We start from the raw sequence: 18,929 nt of genomic DNA on the forward strand, positions 1-18,929 counted from the left end.
GAGTCTTGGGAGACCAGGAAAATATTTAACTAGGAAAAACCACTCCAGCACTTTTTAGAGCTTTTAAAAAGTGTTTTATTTTTAAATAGCGTCCTTTCCCCGATAAAGCAGCTTTTCAAATCACATTTTTCTTACTGCTATGTGGCAAATACATCTGATGTCTTTGGCTTTTTTTGCAATATAACTGATCACTAGAATATCCATTACAAAAATGTAGATTTACCAGAAAAATAAGCATATAAACCACAGATTAATCCCTAAACAACATAGCAAAACTTTTATCAAATATTTTATACATGGATGGGAGAAAATCTTGTGTATATTGCATTTACACACTGGTAGCTCAAAGCAGTGCTTCAAAATCACTGAGGAAACAGTACAAAACCATTTTCAGATGCTCTACTGCAACATCACAAATAATTCTTTCACTACAGAATTTGTAGCTTTTACAATGTATACAATACATTGTGGTTTAAAAAACTGCCTGCATCTACAGACTGACACCGATTCCTATTTAACTGCAAATAAAATGTAGTGATTAAACAATATTTGAGCAATTAAAACAACTCACTTCTGAGATTTAGTGTCATCGAAAGCTGAGTAGTGTGATAAATTATTCCCTTTATAAAACACACAAAGTCTTCATGCACATCAAAAAATTGATATATAAAAAACCCAACAGCAAAGTTTCACATCCCTTTGTTTGCACAGAGTGCATCACACATCTGGAAGCAGCATTATTTAAAACAAATGACTCTAAAATAGCATTTTTTTTGTTCTGTTTCTGTAATGCAATACATACAACAGACCTGACTATGAGTCCTTGTGTTAAAGGCTCTGGCCCAAACCTTTCCAAGCAGAGGCTTAGGAGATTTTACAGCTATTTCTGGTGCAGTGTTTCGGAGGGCTCTGGAGTGGACGGATAATTTTGGCTTTCTTCAGACTATTTCTTTTGTTGTTGTTGCTGGCAGTGAGAGAGTAGGAACGTCCGTGCATCATCCGAGCATTAAGTCCATTGGCCATAGAGAACGATTTGAGATGGCTTCTTAAGGCAACAGGGAGTGGAAGTTTGTCCACAAGGTGCACTGGGGTGCATGAAACTATGGCGCGGCAACAAAGATCTTGCAAACTCAGGACTTAAAACAAGAAGCAAAAACATGAATGAAGATTAGTCATAACATGATTCTAAATAACTACAAGGTGACACAAATGCACAACTTTGACTTCACTGTATTTTTCAGAGCTCTCGGGTTCTGTTTCTTTTCACTGCTTCTGAAGTTCCTTCCTAATTCTACCTTGAATCCCCATAACTATGGCTTGCCTCCGTGAATAAAGGTGATGTTGCAACGATTTAACAAGGAGAAAATGGGGAAGAAGAAAATAAAAAAAATTGTAACAACACATAACCCTCCCCCTGAAAAGAAAAACAGCCAGATACATACATACATACATACATACATCAACCTCCAGCTCTAGATGGCAGCATAATTCCAGGGGCCCACTGAAGTAAATTTTAAGTAAACAGTACTTCAGTGCTTGAACATCCACTTTAGTCACCTCCTTTTCTCTAACAACCCATGTATAGCTTGCAGGTACTTATTCAAATTATTTAGGGGTAGAAATTCTCCTTCCTTCCACCTTAGAGAAGGAGAGCTATCAATTTATAAGCCTTTCCAACCTATCCATCACACCTGAGGTAATATGAAGCACCGGTTTCCTTTGTGCATCTGATGAGGTGAAAGATTTTGCCGTGATAAATTTGTTCAAGACTCTGTTGTTTTTGCTGCAAGAGACTAGCATGACTCACTCTCTGGAAATTGTAAATGTTAACCATGTCCAGTACTAGTACAGATGTAATGCTGAGCATGGTTAAAGCAGACAAGGGAAGTGAGTGGGGAGGAAGGGTGCTCCCAAGTTTGGCACTTAGTTGTCATACTGTTATAGCAGGGTGGCTCATCTACAACCTGCATACTGCTCCCCATCATTAGTTTTTTAACATAGTTCCCCAGCACGGCCAATGTATATTTATGCTGCATGTGTGCACACACGCACACACAGAGCACTCTCTCATACACACACATACACCACACTCACCACATCTGCAAGCACACAGCATTCTCTCACGCAAACACATACACAACACTCTCTCACCCTCTCTTTGAGTGGGGCAAAAGTCTTCCTATTCCTTTTCAATTCTCTCTGCCTGTTCTTTAAAGATTAGCTCCTCATCTTGTGCTCAGCCTCGCAACACTGATATGAGGAGATAAAAGCTTCATGGGGCTAGTGGACCACTTCCTGTGGCTTGCTGGCCCAGAGCTGGCTCATGAGTTAGATAAAGCAAATGATTTTGTGTTACTTACCTTTGTTTGGCCTCCACAGCCGGTCCATTCCATGTCTCATTAACACAATCCTTGCAAGTTCCGTAAAGGACTCTGTGATGTTGAAATTACAGAGTGGGCTTACTTCAAAGAATGTCATGCCTAATCTTTCAGCATAGGCCTGTGCCTGCTCAGTAGATACTTGTCGTTTGAAGGCCAGATGCAGGCGGTTGCCAACAAGGATTTTGGGTACACCAGGAGCGTGCTAAGTAAAGACAGACACCAAAATGTTAGCTTAGAAGTCTCTTACCCTCTTCTTCAACAAAATACTGATTATTAACAACAGTAACAACAACTCTTTGATTCCATTTGTCCATAGTGCTGTGCTATAGGTGGATTCCATCAAGAAAACCCAATACAAGAAAATATAATAACCAAACAGAATCAGCAGGTGGTAAAAAAATGTATTGCTTTGCCAAATATAAGTTGCAGAATTATTAATTTTTTTAAAAAACAACAACAACCCTTCAACATAGAATTATGGGTATGTAAAAGTTTCAAGAATAAACTTTCTGGTCGATCATATCAATTGTGTCTGATAGAGTTACCACAACCAACTGAAAATGAAAATCATTCACCAAGGCAACTGCAGCAGTCCCAGTTTGAAAACCAAGCCAGAAGTCAGACTGCTATTGATCAAGGTAGAATGAGCACCAGGAATGCTTAGAATCATCTGACAGGCCACCTGCTGCATGTTATAAGAGGAAGATCTGGAACTGGACAAGAGTTGGTGTCATCCAAGTCCAAATACAGTGTTTGGAAAAGGGAATGACTTTAAGGCAAACAGGATACAAGCAATTTTATCTGCAAAATGTCTCACATGTCACAGCAAGCTGTCAATTACTTCCCTCAATAGTCAAGACATGCAGTTAGGTATCCATTTGCCACCCACAGCAACTCTAAGGTCACACAGTCTTTTGATGGCAGAAAAGAAAGCTCCCTGCTACTACAAACTCTTTCGAATGGGTTTTAGGCCACCTTCAAGTGGATTTGTCATGAATTTTCAGCCACCCACATTCTAGCCATCTCATTCAGTCGTCATGTAGTTCAATCATTTTCTTAGGCATTATATGAAACATTCAGAGATGTGTCTTACCTCATCTATTTCCTTTATCCACCGATCAATGCCATCAAATGACCAGCGATTTGTAATATCATATACCAATATCACGCCCTGAGTGAATAAAGAAGATTAGATCAGCCTGACACATAGATAAGGTACACAGTACATCGTACAATTTTGTGTAACCATTCCTTTATTTAACCAGGAAAAAGAGGAGCAGACTGAGGACTTAACAAATCTGAACATTTCTCTAAAATAATTTATTTCTGGTGACTCAAAGGATGCTCCCTTTATTCAGCAGCAACAAATTGTATAACAATTTTTGAAAGCAAGTAGTACAATAAGTAAGTATAGTTCCCCCACCCCTTATTGTAGCTCTTTTCTTTTAGTTAATTCTCTACAGTGACATATTTTAGAGATGGCAGAATTGCGATTACCTGGGCCCCTCTGGAATAGGAACGAAATATGGTGCAGAATCTGCCTTGCCCAGATGTGTCCCTGTGGAAGGTAAAATACAGTTAAAAATACATAGTCCTTTCCATTCTGAATAACAGTGTTCTTGCTGAATTCTTATCTGGTCTTCCTGTATTGCTCTCTTTATTAGTATTCTACCCTTTGCCTTAGGAGGAAAAGCAGTCCAGGTTAGGTATGTTAGGTACGTGAGGCTGAAAGACAGAGCCTGGTCCAAGATTACCCAGTGAGCTTCATGGATAAGTGGGAATTTGAACCCTGGTCTTCCAGGTCCGAGTTCAGTACTCTAACCACTAAACCACATGGATATCATGCATTTCAGCAGGATCATCCACTGAATTAATCTACATGGGTGATTATGTACTCCTATAATATATTCACCAATCATTTAATATTACTTAGGCTCCTTGCACATATACGGAGAAACCCATTAATTTCACAGTTGCTCCCTTGTCCTCAACTATAGCTCTTTAGTACAAAAGGCTGGTGGGTAGTATGACCTGTTCTTAACTGTTACAAGAATTAAATATTTGTAGTCAACTTTACAGTAAATATGACATCGCATCCAAGCAGTATTACGTCCACTATGAACTGTTTTCAAAGCACAAAGGCACAATCCAAACAGAGAACATAATGCAAAGTTACCAGAGCTGGAGCTTTATTCGACGGCCATCCAGGAGTATTGTTGTCGTCTTGTAATCAATACCTGGGGATGGGAGGAGGCAAGGCAGAATTTTAAAATACTAAAAGCATGCCTATTTTTTTCACTCTACAAAGTGACCAAGCGAGAAATGCCTATGTTAAATCACTTTAATAGTACCAACCCATTTTTGTTTTTTTAAAAAGTCCAATATATAGGGAAGGGCCAGTGGAAAAGCACCCACTTTGCATTCAGAAGCTGCTAGGCCATGCCACCACCCCACCCCATTTTTTAAATGGGCACCAGATTTTTAGGGCAATGGGTGGTGGGTAGTATAGCGTGTGTACTTTATTATTACTAATATTATCCACGAGGGCTTTAGTCAGACTGCTTTTGCAGTGTTCGTTGTACAGGCTTCAAACTATATATGAAAAAACCTTTCAGAGGAGACAGAGAGAAATATTACATGTTATGCACTGCACTTGATTATTTTTAGGGCTTATTAGAATTGTCCAGAATGTTGCATACTTCAGCTGCCTATTGGCTTGTGCCAATGACATCTCTGGATTAAGCAGTCGACTCCCACTTCCAATCATTAAAGCAGTTTCGCAATTGTAGATGAGGAATGCATATGTAGTTCTTTTAATAACAACAACAAAATAGAACCAGGCAACCCACCACTACCCTAGCCACACAATATGCTGCTGTTTCAGTATCGCCTTATTTCTTCTTTTCTTTTCTTTTTTAAATTCACTACTCTAGTAGGTGAGGCTGTTATCTTATGGGTTTTTTAATCTTTATTTTAGGAAACAACTTTTCTTCTTCTTCTTCCCTGTAGCAATTTTTTCCCTCTCTCCCCCCTGATTCTGAGCAAGATGACTACTCATTTTTATTCTGTCTGTATGCTTATTTAGCGACTGAGTCAGAATTTCAGACATAGGGCCTCTATAGCATTAGAGTGGCCCTTTTTTTCCTCCTGCAAAGGTCAGGGGACAGAGAGGGATTATTAAGGGCTCATACGAGACACTTAAGTAAACTCTTGGGGCGGGCTGGGGTAATAATTGCATATTTAAAACCCATAGATTTTTATACACAGTCACTCAAAATGTAAACTTTTAATTTACCTGCTTGCTAAAATGTTTATAATTTATAATTGACTATAATTTATAATTTGACTATCACATTTTTAAAACTACCTGTCCAGTGCAGAAGGACAAAATCTGGTATCATGAATTCATGAAGACCCCAGAGACTACATAAAAGCATCTTCAGATTTGTATATTTTTTGCCACTGTAAATCATTAAAATCAATAAAATACAAAAGCCAAGCCTTCCATTTTTCTTATTACATTGTAATAGCTTATATAATTGTCTTTGCATATCACATTCTGATATTTATGTGTGATAAATGGCTTTGTACTTGGTATCTCCTATTCTCACATTGTATGAATGTATCTCTCTTCAAACAGGCACAAATCCTCTGCAAAAAGTATCTAAAGTTCAGGGTAGATACTCTTTAAAAAAAGAGAAAATGTTGTTTGCTCATTTACATTTAAGCTTGCTCCAAACCGGCTGCATTTAATTAAGTCTCTTAGTATGGATTAACAGTGCCTACGCAAGGGGCTAATCTGCATTAATTTATCTACATTAAATTAACACGTTGCATAAAACTACCATGTTTTCTGTTGGACACGGAGAGCTACAGGGCTTGGGCAGGAAGGAAGAAGATAGTGGTTGTCTTCAAGGCAGACAATAGTTCCATATTCACATTTTTTCATTTTGGCAGAAGTAGCATTTAGGGAGGAAACTAAAGAGCACTTCAGCAGCTTTTTCCAATACTAAGTACCGTATTTTTCGCCCTATAGGACGCACCGGCCCATAGGACGCACCTAGGTTTTTTTTGGGGGGGGAATAAAGAAAAAATAATTTATTTCCCCCCCAGCCGCGGCTTCAGTGCGCCCCGCGCTCCGGGCAGCAGGCTGCTATCCGCAGCCTAGGGAGCCCTGCGGGAACTCCCGCGGGCTCCCCAGGCTTGCTGATAGCTTCCTGAAGCCTGGAGAGCGAGAGGGGTCGGTGCGCACCGACCCCTCTTGCTCTCCAAGCTTCAGCGAAAGCCTGCATTCGCCCCATAGGACGCACACAGATTTCCCCTTCATTTTTGGAGGGGGAAAAGTGCATCCTATAGGGCGAAAAATACGGTAATCATTGTAGTCCTCCCCTAGTTGAAATTTTGGCATTGTTTCAGCCTCTGTTTAAGAAGCTAATCAAGTAATATCTGATTTTATTTCAATATCCATGGTAACAGATCCTCCATCCCTTGTTTTATAACAATCTTAATAGTTTTACAGGTATCAGGCAAACATGCAGGTTATTAACTGAAACTATTTGGCTTACACTTAAGCATCAAAAAGCAACTGTGTGGAAACATATCAGTTAATAGCATTAAAAGTCAATAAATTAAATGTAATTGTTTTGGCAAGTTTATTTTACTCTGCCAAGCGTCCAGTCACAATCTGATTATTTTCAGGAACCATGGAAGACAGTTCTTAATTCTGATAACCTGTTTCTACTACAGTTATGTATTCTCAGATTTAAAGTGTATAATTACACAACCATTAAGCTTGTAGCATGCAAAGTTAAAAAAGAACATTTATTTCTGGCATCATACCCCGAATTAGTAGGGTTTAGCAGCCTAGTCCTTTGAGCTGTCAGTCACATCTCACGGTACTAGTTGCATGAAGGAATGGAATGAAGAAAGGAAGATGAAAAGGTGGCATTGAGGAATCAGTCCCTGGGACATTTTTAAAAAAACAAACATGCAAAAGGCCTTGCTAAGACTGAGGGAAGATGGGGATTGTTGTGATAATATGTCTGCCACCTCTCCTTGCTTGGCCTGTTCTTTGCAACTGACCAGAGAATTCCGCATAGCGCCAGATCCTTCCTCTCTGCTCACTTGGCCCATGCCCTCAGCCTCCCTGTTCCAGCATAAATATTTATATTTGCAAAAGGGGTGGGACCTCCGTTTCACATGAGTTCTGTGCAAATCAAAAAAGTTATAGGATCTCTACTAAAGCAACAGGACACAAGTTGGTTTCAGTATTAAAATATGTGCATACAAACTGATTATGTTGGCCCAGCTTAAATATATTTCGAGGACTGGGCTGTCCTGGAGCAGTTAAGGGAAGACAACATGTGAAGGGAGAGCAGCTAGACAACAGCATTCTGAACTAGCAAGGAATGACATTATACAAGGATCTCGAGATTTAACATTCACCAGCTTGACCAAAGTACTACATAGTTGTTCTGCATGTCCTATTAGAACATCGTTAAATTTCAGCTTCTCTGCAAGATAGTATTGTTTAATCATTCACATGCACTATGAAATGCTGTGGGTTTTGCCTTTTATGATGCGATTTCAAACAGTTTAGACTATGATCAAAAGTACACCAATACCATCGTCTTAAAAGTTTTAGTTCCCTGGAAACAACTCTAAATGATTTCAGTAAATCTAAGTACCAAATAAGTAACTTAATAAAATGGAAGGAGTAGGAGGTATATTACAGTCAGAAGAAGAGAGAGGTAATGAGGAATGAATAACAGAAATGTGATTTATGTTGGTTGTTTTCATCACCTCCTTTTTCTTCCTGTTCTATTATTCCTCCTACTCCTTCAATTTTATTGTATCTCTTTAGGCAGTATACACACTATACTTTTATAGTGCATTTTAAGCACATTCTTTTCCTCTAAGTATTCTGAGTGCTGAAGTTTGTTATTGGTTGCTATAAATTATAACTCTTTGGAGGTTAAACTACAGTACCCAGAATTCTTTGAGGGAGGGGAATGTGCTTTAAAGGTATAGTGTGGACACTGTCTTATTCTTCATTTTCGAACATTTGATGCTATTTCTATTTTTTCTTCACTTCAATGTACTGCTTATCTTCTTGATCCAATTCCCTCTCCCATTTTAGTAAATATTGATTTGTTTTTCTCTTACCTATACCTTTCTTCAAGCATTGTTTCTTCTTGCTTTGAATATGCTAGTTTCCAACAGTCATAAAATTGTCCACATATATTTCCCCCCCCCCCCCAGCTTTGGGAAGCTAGCATTTTTAAAGCAAGATGAGACAACGCCTGACGAAAACAAAAGAGGTAAATTGTGCGTGGTGGTGAGGGCCCAATATTTACTAAAATTGATTTAGATCAGGGGGGACTTAACTGCTCCTCTTAATCTTATCTAAATGTGACAGTTTTCTTTCATCTAATTTTTTATGGTCTTTTTCAGCTGGTTTTTGACTCAAACATTCTACTGAGATTGCTCTGTGGAAAATCTAAAGTGGTATTATATGCTGAAATACACCAGCTTTCTCTGTATGTACTTTCATCAGCTTTGGGTACAGGTGATCATTATGTGCTTCTTTTACAGTTCTTTGGGACTGGACACTCCTGCTTTCACTCCTGTGTCATAAAAGCTTCGTTTAAGTCTTCCTCAATTATTATTCTAAGCCCTCTTCTCTTCACTCTTTATATGCTTTCTCTTAGCAATCCAATTTATTCTTGTGGCTTGTAATGTGTCACTGTTATACGAATGATTTCAAGCTCTATTGTTTGGTCCTCCCCTCCCCTTTACCAATACTTTATTTCAAATTGTCTGTATCTGCCTGGATGTCACTGTGCAAAAGATACTTTGCCTTCTCTTCCAAAGTTCCAATTGGCACCAACCTTCAGTCTTTTCTACAGTTAAAGGGTTTTGGTGTTATCTTTGATCTCTTTCTATTTCCGCTCACATGTCTACCTAAGTTCTGCCAATTTTATTTCTATAAGATTTCTAAATTTGTTCTTAATATCAGTGAACATTCTTATTCAGACCTACAGCCTACCTTGTGTTAACTACTAAAATGTCTTGATCACTGATCTTCCTGTTTCTCAGTTTAAACATATTATTTCTGTTTTCTCTTTTCTGCTTTCTTTCCTAATTCTTCAGTCATTTTATACCTCTCTATATATTTCCCTTCACAGTCTTCATGAAGTTTAAACTTCTTAAACGGTAATAAAAGAAGTTTAAACTTCACATAAAGCAGTACAGGAAGGAACACTGATAGAAAAAGGGGCAAGAATATGAATAGATATGAAGGTTACGTCTGTTCATGTTTTTGCCCCTTTTTCTATCTGTTGCTTTCCATTTTTCTCTTTGGTCCCTCTGTTAATAAAGCACTGATGTTTTTAATTAAATCTCTACTATATGGTTATATTTCTTATCCCCATGCTTTCTTTCTTATGTCTAGGACTGTTTTCCCTTTACATTTTTGACCAGCCCCTTCATCTCACGAAGAAACAGTTTTTAAAACTTCTGTCTTGATGTGCTATATGGATTTTTTCTTTGTTTCTTCCTTACTCCTAAAGTTCATTATTGTAGTCTTTTAACGCTTTCCTTCTTTCAGATAGCGCAGCTCCACTTCCCTTCCCTTTTGTTTCTTCATAGCTTCTGAACCTGTAAACAGGGACTTATTTCTGTACAATGGCCTAGGAGCATATGTTAATAATTTTATAACTAAAAAATTACAAAATAAGTTTACTTTTGATAACTATGACTCTAAGTGCCATCAGAAAGGGGAGGAAGAACTGGACTTTTCAACAGTTGTTTTGAATAGACACAAAACTTTTAATTTCAAGAAGAAGAGAATTACTGAGGTATAAAATTACCACAGACCAACCACAGAGGCTTTCAGTAATGCAAGTGCCATTCTTTGAAATATGTTAACAGACATGCATTGAGGATGGAGCTTCCTTCAAATATTGTGCTCAGATTTTACAGACTAAATTCTGTTATTTTATTCTCTTCCTTCCCTGAGCTCATAAGCTATTAGTCATTATCTCGTTTTAAGCATGATTCATTGCACCTATTCCAAAATTCTGCCACATTTGGCAATTATGCCTAGCATGAGACAATTTGCATCTGTAATAGATTGCAACACCCAACGCAGCACAACAAATGAGGAGCAAGTAGGTGTTTGCTTCGTGCTGTAACTAGCAAAATCATTTTTAAAATTAAGAATAGCATGCCTATGCCTGTGCTCAGCTGCCAGAAAGAAGCTCACTTTTACTGTGACAGTAAATCACTAGTTATCAGGCTCTATACCCCTTGTATGAGGGGAACATGTGTTTCCAGAAATCATCTCCCTTTGCAGCCACTGGCAGTTAATTTGGACAGTACTGAAACAGATGGACTTTGTATAAGGCAGCTCCCTCCGTTACTATGTTACTATGCCCAGTGTTTTCTCTTAAAATCTTAGAATCCTTCTGGGAATTCATAATGGCTACCAGGCAAAGACAGCAGTTACCCTGCTTTGACCCAGCCAGGATTACTGCCTTGGCATACCGGGATAATTTCTATCATATACAAATTTTATATACCATGATAGCTGTGACTGGCATTGCAGGGGATTGGACTAGATGACCCATGGGATCCCTTCCAACTCCACAATTCTCTGATTCTATGATAACCATAAAGTAGCTTTTAAAGTGTAGGATAGAATCCTGCTTTCTGCACAGTGTGGTAAAGGATACCTGTCTAAGCTGACAGGTTGTGCGATCATGTCCTATTGCAGGAAGGGGAGCCTTTCACAGCCTGAAGATCACATTCCCTCATGGGTCCCCTGTGGGGGCTGCACCCCATTGGTGGGTGGAGCCAGGTGTAAAAGTAGGCACAGCAATGGATGTGGATTCTTAAACTTCTCCAGTAGTTTACATTCCGTCCATGCAAACGTCAGCTGATGCAAAACGCAGCAGCCTAGATTGCATCTAGGGTTTCCCTTTCAGAACTCTGCATTCTTTCCCAGTTTGTTTCTTAGCACAATTTGAATTACAGTGGTACCTCGGGTTACATATGCTTCAGGTTACATACGCTTCAGGTTACAGACTCTGCTAACCCAGACATAGTACCTCAGGTTAAGAACTTTGCTTCGGGATGAGAACAGAAATCGTGCTGCGGCGGCGCGGCAGGCCCCATTAGCTAAAGTGGTGCTTCAGGTTAAGAACAGTTTCAGGTTAAGAACGGACCTCCAGAACGAATTAAGTACTTAACCCGAGGTACCACTGTAGTAGTAACTGCCTATAAAGCTCCCAGCACTAGGATGCCTGCCTGATTCATGGCTTATCTATTTGCATTTCAGTGTGCTACAAAACCTTGTTTATTTTGCCATGCCTTTCAGTTTGGTTTTGTCTCTCCACCCTTCCCCACATATTTTAATGTATGGCTTCTAGTTTTTAGTTTAGTTCTAAGTTTAGTCTTTATTAGTTTATGGATGGTATATTGTTTTAATCAATGCACAGGGTCCTTATGAAAAGCCAGAAGACAATATTTTCATATTTATTAAAATATTTATAATAAATAAACCAAATGGGAGTTACTTTTGAATAGACATGTACCAGATTGCGTTGTCAGTCTTCTAATTATAAAAGACCTGTGTGAACCCATTGCACACAAAAGGAGAGTATGCTTTCTGTGAGGAGTGTATTTTACTTCTTAACTCTCCCATACATTACTCAACAGTTAAACCTGAAAAACCTGCCAATGCAGTCTAACATTTGATGACAATGCACTGTGTTTACTAGACCCGATAACGGTCAAAAATTACCACATAACTTAGGTTCAAAAAAGCAAGTCACTTACAAAGGAACTGTGGTAATTAGGGAAGAAAAGGCTTTAGCATTATGGGCCTAAGTGATGTCTGACCATTTTGTTTTGTTTCTAACGCACAGATCAAGGACATTTCTGACATGTGCCCCAACAACAGTTTAGCATTTGCGTGATACTGCTTCACATTCTTTTCCAATGCCTTTAGTGCAATAGTTTGTATAATAAATAGGAAAAATAGCTGTTACACCTCCTGTTCCATTAAAAAAAAACTAGACTTGTGTACCTAGGAAGGGATAGGCAGAGTCTTTAGATATATATTTTTCAAAACCAACCAATATTTAAAGTGGATTTGTATGCTTTAGAGATAAAGATTTCCCTCTTTAGCCCTCACATCAATTCTAATGAGGAAAACCAGGAACAGATGAAGGCGCTCAGCAGAGAAAGGAGAGGGTGTAAGTGAACTTGTGGCATGTTCCTGACTCTCCAAACCATTACAAATATGGCATCCAAACTGAGCCATTGTGAATCAGTTCGTCTCTTGAACACTGTCTACTCCCTAATACACTGTTCCGGATACAGAAATAACTAAGATGAACTTACATATTTGCTGTCCTTGTTGTACAGAAACACAGCACATTTCTTGAAGTGTTTTTTCTTCTTCAGACATCTCCACCCTGACCCTACCATTGCCCCATGCCTCAAGGCTTCTGGCACCCAATAGGAATGGGTGCATGCAGAAAATAATTACCAGCTTTGCCCCAAGTAGTTATAATTATTTTTATTTAATGGCACAGGCAGCATTTTCCCCTCAAGCATAAAGCAAATGAAAAAAGTTTTCACTTTGAAAGGAGACTGAAATTATCAGCAAAATGGTGCACACAAAGTTGTATCATCTTTTTTCCTTGAGCAGAGTCAATGATTACTGCTCCATTTCTATGGGTTCATTTTACCATTTATCAGCAGACATAAGGAAGGCTAGAACTGTTCACAACTAAAGTCTATTGCAGTTTGCAACTTGAAATGTCTACCTTTCCAGCTACCAGCAGATTTGGTACCAATTGGCAGATCAGCTTGATGGGAAGGACTCAGTTTCAAATGGCAGGCTGAATCTACTCACAAGAATCTCATGAACTGAAACTATTAGCTGAATATCTGCAAATAGCTACAATAAGAATATGCTGTGAAGAATGACCAAAAAGTGAGTCCCCATCTCTCCTGGGAAGAGGCAGGATGGTGTTCACATACCATGATGATGTAATTCCATGCCTATTTACAAAGAAGTTAGTCCCATTAATTACATTTGAATAATGCTTAGAACTGGACTGCATGGGTGCAATCCTGCTGCTACTGAAGTCAGTGACAAGTCTGTCATTGGATGGTGCAGCCATCGTCAAAAATGAACTCATTAAATTTTTGATGTGGAATCATATTCTGAGGAAGTTTTTATTTTGCTTTGCATCAAATCAAATTAAAGAGATGCGTAGGTTCAGGTTTTCAGCTGCATCTGACATGGTCTGAGCCTCTCATTTGTCAGGTTCAATGAAGGAATGAACTATAAATAAATGTTCCAGTGTTAATGCCAAAAATACTCATCCTATCCATATCAGTTCTTCAGAAACACTTGGTAGTGCTATTATAATCTTGTGCTATACTTATTCTCGTCTTTTCCTTTTTTAAAAACATAATTCAGACCCTTATCCACCTTTACTACTTTTAGGCGGATGTCCATATGTCTTGCACTGTTCTAAATATTTTGCATATCAGCAGGCTAAAAAAATTCATCATCTTGATTAAGATACATGTGGTGAATTCTTCACTCTCTGTTTATTAGGGTAATACCATTCAGAGCCTATACTTAATCTCCTGTGAGAGCCAGCTCTACCATTAGGCAGAGACAGCTGCCTTAGACAGCTATGGGGTGTCATGAAAGGGTAGTAAATCGAAAGTTATTTAATTTGCCGTATTTTTACTGCTAAGAAGGGGAGAGACACTTGTGGGATTTTCTGTCTCATGTGCAAAATAAATTGACTACCTTTGAGTACTAGACACCTTGTCTTGGCAGTGGGTGAATTGGAAGCATTTGCTCTTCCACCTCAGACAGAAAAATGGGCTAGCCAATCACCATGTTTGCAGCTACAAGAAGAAAGATATATGCTACATTGGGGTAATGTACATTGTTTTCCTTGGTCTTTACCCTAGAAACAAGCTCCTGATGGAAGAAATTATCACATGACCATTTCCCTGTTTGTCAGTGTCCACCACGGAAACCACGTGAGCTACCAGTGGAGGTAGAGATAGCATTCTGGATGCTGAGAAAGGAAGGTGCATAGCTGTACATGCATGGGGGCAGTGTGAGAATGAATGAATGAGTGCGTTGGTGGGTGTAAGGTAGAGTTTAAAAGGGAGGTTCACGGCAGATGAATGGGTTATCCCCAGCCACTTTTGGCTTCAGACCTATCCACTCAGAGGCGGAGCTAGCTGCTCCGGTACCCGGAGTGGCACACATGCGTCCCAGGGGGGTGCAGCCCACAGTGAGCATCCCAGGGGGGTGCAGCCCACAGTGAGCATCCCATGGGGGCGGCATGGCGATGCCACCTCCCACGCCAATGACACCCAGGGCGAATCACACCCACTGCACCCCTCTTCCTCCAACAGTGTATCTACTGCCAGTAAGCAGGCAGCCTGAGGAAATGTGGTCCTCAACTTTTTTTAAAAAAGTTCCCCACTTTGCTGCATATGGTCATATAGTTTATACTTTTAAAACAGCAGACAGCTACCTGCAAGAACTCAAAAAAGTGATTAATTTTTCAAAAAATGAAAATCTCCACCAATACTCAGCATTCCCGATGGTCACTCTAAGCAAACTGAAAGATGCACAAGAACTGTATAGCAAACCTTTCCAGTCTCTATTTAACAAGAGGTATTCTTTGTGAAAAACAAAGCAGTTGAACAGCACAAGCTTGCTGGCCTGGCACAGAACACAAACCCCAAATACAAACTTACACCATTCCTCTTCTTAAACGATATATGCACAGCAAAATGTTAATCTCCACTTAGTGTGCATCCTTTAATTTGGTGTGAATGTGAGCATCACTGTAATTATTTCAAGAAAACAAAGTGGAGGCAGCAGTTCATTTTAGCACTAGGATTAAATGACTTTAAGAGGCCCAAATAAAATTGTTTGGCTGTGTCCTTGTATGTGCTTTGGTTCTTTTTGGGTTGTGGTCTCCTCTGCCTGTAGCTCTGCTGGGTCTACAGAACACTTAGTTTTACCAAGCTAGCCTAAACTTTACTGACTCACGAGGAAATTTTACAGTGCAGTTGTGCTCACACCTTGTAATTCAGTTGACAGGAATGGGCAACCTTTTAACGTTAAGGGAGGTGTGTGAAACCTGATTATTTGCAATAACCTAAAGGTGGATCGCAGGGAAGCATAATCAAAGCAGATGAGGACAACACGTCAGCCAGTACCCGATGGGCTTTCCTTCAGTTTCCAAAGAAGGCTACCAGAGAGCTCAAGGCAGCTGGGAAGGCAGATGCCCTGTCATGGAAGCCCTGCCCTATAACTGCCAAGGTGTGGGAGGTGTCTGCGGTGACTCAGTAATCGTGAAAGGCAGCCCTGCACAAACACTACCTTCCTCCGTGCAGTCTACAGGTGCAAGAAAGAGCTACCTGCCGCCCAATAACCGAGGCTGGCCTAGAGCTTGGCCGCAGGTACAACCCCGTTGCTGCTTACCCATATTGTACCCGTAAGGCGACTCGGTGGCTCCATCCTCCAGGCTGGCTAGTATCTCTCCTTTGCCCACGTCGCTGTCGCCCACCAGCAGGAATTTCAGCAAGAAGTCATAAGCTTTCACAGGGCTGCCCACGTGGTTCATCCTCTTTCGCCACCGCTCCCCGCTCCTCCTCTCCCTTCGGCCTCACAGAAGTCCCTGCGGGGAGTCAGTTCCCAGCGCCCATGAGAGGCACCCAACGATCAGCTGTGGCGGCACCGAGAGCGTCACGGACGGCGGCGGCGGCGACGGAGAGCAGCAGCACAGGCGCAAAGGCATGTTCGAAGAAGCCGCCCCGCGGAGCGCGTCGCCGGGGGCAGCAGCCGAGATTGCGGGGGGAGCTGGCAGCAGGATCGGGTGGGTTGCCGTCAGGAGGAGGAGGAAGAGGAGGAGGGGGTCGCCTCACGGTGCCAGCAGTGGGAGGCGAGAGGCAGTGGGCGCCGCAAGGTGCTCGCACAACCGTGACAGCGGAGGAGGACTTTTCAACGGCGTCATCCGCGGCCACGCACCCACGAGGCCGGCATGCGGGGAGCTGGGGTCGCGCAGCCGACGACCAAGAGAACCGACGGCGGCCGCTGCCGTCCAACCTGCCTGGCTGGGCGCGCTCAGTCGCAGCGAAAGAGAAGAAGGGGAGAGCCCGTCACGACCGACGAGGGACGGGGGAAGAGGATCTGTGCTTGCCGAGGAAGGCAACGGGGGACCCTCTCGGCTGCCGTCGCCACAACTCTTCGCCGCTGCTCGAACCCCTCGAGAGGCGCCGTTGCCGTCGCTGCTGCCGCCGCCGCCTCCCCACCGACCGACCTCGCTCCCAGCGCAACACCCAGTGACAGCCTCTCCAACCAACACCTACCCTCCTGTGCCCATGGGGGCGCGGCTCCCGAGGCCACGCCCTCCACCGCTGCCATTGGAAGAAAAGGGCCCCGCCCCCACACTCCTTTTTTCTATTGGTACGGCTGGGCTTCCGAACGCCACCTCTCCGAAGGCATTGGCGGGAGCGCACCCGCCCCCTCAAGCACCAACAATTCAGTTGCTGGGGTATTTCTTCCGTGGTATTGGCTGGCGCGCACGCCCGTCACTGTGGCGCTGGGCGGCAGGCTCTGTGCGGCTGTGTTTACACATCGGAGGATGAGGCATGTGCTGCTGTGCAGTTACGCGTGAGCGCGCTTTAGCGCTCTCCGGTTGGAGTCCAGCCTCCAGCCCACGTTTGTCGAACTGGGGCTTACAAAACAGAGAAAATTGTGGCCTCTGGATAAGGGTGACGACTGATGGAACTGCAGCGTACAGAACGAAATGTCAGAGCAGGGTTCAGAGGCAGTAGAATATATGATTCTGCTAACAAACTATTCTAGAATGGCATTCATAAGGACAAATGTAGAATCAGATCAACCATGACTTAAATTCTGCCTCCTACAGTGGCAAACCATATGCCCTTCACCTGGCAGGATTGTTGGGTGGATTTACACCTCACAAGTTTAAAGTTTAAAGGAAACAGCTGTTATTTTTTGGTACCCTGTTATTGTGCACATGCTGTACAGTACATACATAATTACATGGATAACACAGGTACCAACCTGCTTCCAAGGTGCTTAAATCTAAAATAGAAAGTATGGAAACTGAGGACTGAGAGAGAGAAATGTGTTGGCAAATGTTGCATGTACCTAAAACTGGGTTGCAGTTGGGAATGTATATTAAAAGGATAAATCAAAGGCCACATGGAAGATAAGATCTAAGAAAGATTAGAAGGAATGGACAACTGGCATATGTATTCACCCTATGTTGTGGGGGCAGCAAGGAAGAATGGGCACATAACTGAAAGAAGCATGAGACCTTTGGTTGGATGAGATTGGTGGAGTTGGAGAAGCAGAGGTCATAGGTGGAGATTTAAGGAAATGCCAGGGTCAAGAGCTTGGCGTGGTCAAAGTGGTGGGTAGATTTTCAAGTTAAGAACAGGGCACACATAGCAGATAAGTGTGAGAAGTCAGAAGTGGTTTGAAGAGGCTGTTTAATACAATACATTTGGAAGTCGAATTTTGGATAGAGGTAAGAATCGAAGAATGAAAGAGGAAGGCTAGAGAAGAGAAACTGGCAATAGTAAGGGCATGAAGTAAATGACACCTGCTTCTTGGGAGAAAAGCAATGACAAACCTAGACAGCATCCTAAAAAGCAGAGAAATCACCTTGCCAACAAAGGTCCGTATAGTTAAAGCTATGGTTTTCCCAGTAGTGATGTATGGAAGTGAGAGCTGAACCATAAAGAAGGCTGATTGCCAAAGAATTGATGCTTTTGAATTATGGTGCTGGAGGAGACTCTTGAGAGTCCCATGGACTGCAAGAAGATCAAACCTATCCATTCTTAAGGAAATCAACCCTGAGTGCTCACTGGAAGGACAGATCGTGAAGCTGAGGCTCCAATACTTTGGCCACCTCATGAGAAGAGAATACTCCCTGGAAAAGACCCTGATGTTGGGAAAGATTGAGGACACAAGGAGAAGGGGACGATAGAAGACGAGATGGTTGGGCAGTGTTCTCGAAGCTACCAGCATGAGTTTGACCAAACTGCAGGAGGCAGTGGAAGACAGGAGTGCCTGGCGTGCTCTGGTCCATGGGGTCATGAAGAGTCGGACACGACTAAACGACTAAACAACAACAACAACAAAGAATGAGCTAGAGGGGACCGAAGAGAATGGGCGTATTTATAAAAGAGAAGCAGCAAGACTTGGCAATGGGACAAATGTTAAGAGCAAAGGAAAAGAAAAAAATAACCTATGAAGCTAGGCTGTGTCCCTTATCAGTAAGGTAAATAGTGCTGTCAACAGGCATGAGAGGGACTGAGGAGAAGACTTGGAAAGAAAGATCCACATCCAGGCAGATAAGAATAACATGAAGACACAAAATACAAACAGTATTTTTTTTTGTTATTGTCGTGCTTTTTCGTTTCGCAAGACTATCTTTTCTCAGAAACTAGCTG

General features: G+C 41.6%; 2 protein-coding genes across 2 annotated transcripts in view; one reads left to right on the top strand and one right to left on the bottom strand.

Annotated features, from left to right (window-relative positions):
* Window positions 1-18,929, top strand: part of FN3KRP (fructosamine 3 kinase related protein) — a 32,983-nt gene that overhangs the window by 3,230 nt on the left and 10,824 nt on the right. The gene's annotated exons all lie outside the window — the stretch shown is intronic.
* On the bottom strand, window positions 52-16,843 carry RAB40B (RAB40B, member RAS oncogene family). The gene is made up of 6 exons (XM_083597796.1): window positions 15,925-16,843; window positions 4,558-4,618; window positions 3,879-3,939; window positions 3,475-3,552; window positions 2,361-2,583; window positions 52-1,136 (listed from the first exon to the last, which is right to left on the bottom strand). The coding sequence occupies exons 1-6, from the start codon at window positions 16,064-16,066 to the stop codon at window positions 865-867; spliced, it is 837 nt and encodes a 278-aa protein (XP_083453922.1). The 5' UTR covers window positions 16,067-16,843; the 3' UTR covers window positions 52-864.

The sequence above is a fragment of the Podarcis filfolensis genome (assembly GCF_964270895.1).
Source record: "Podarcis filfolensis genome assembly, chromosome: 2".
Classification (NCBI taxonomy): domain Eukaryota; kingdom Metazoa; phylum Chordata; class Lepidosauria; order Squamata; family Lacertidae; genus Podarcis; species Podarcis filfolensis.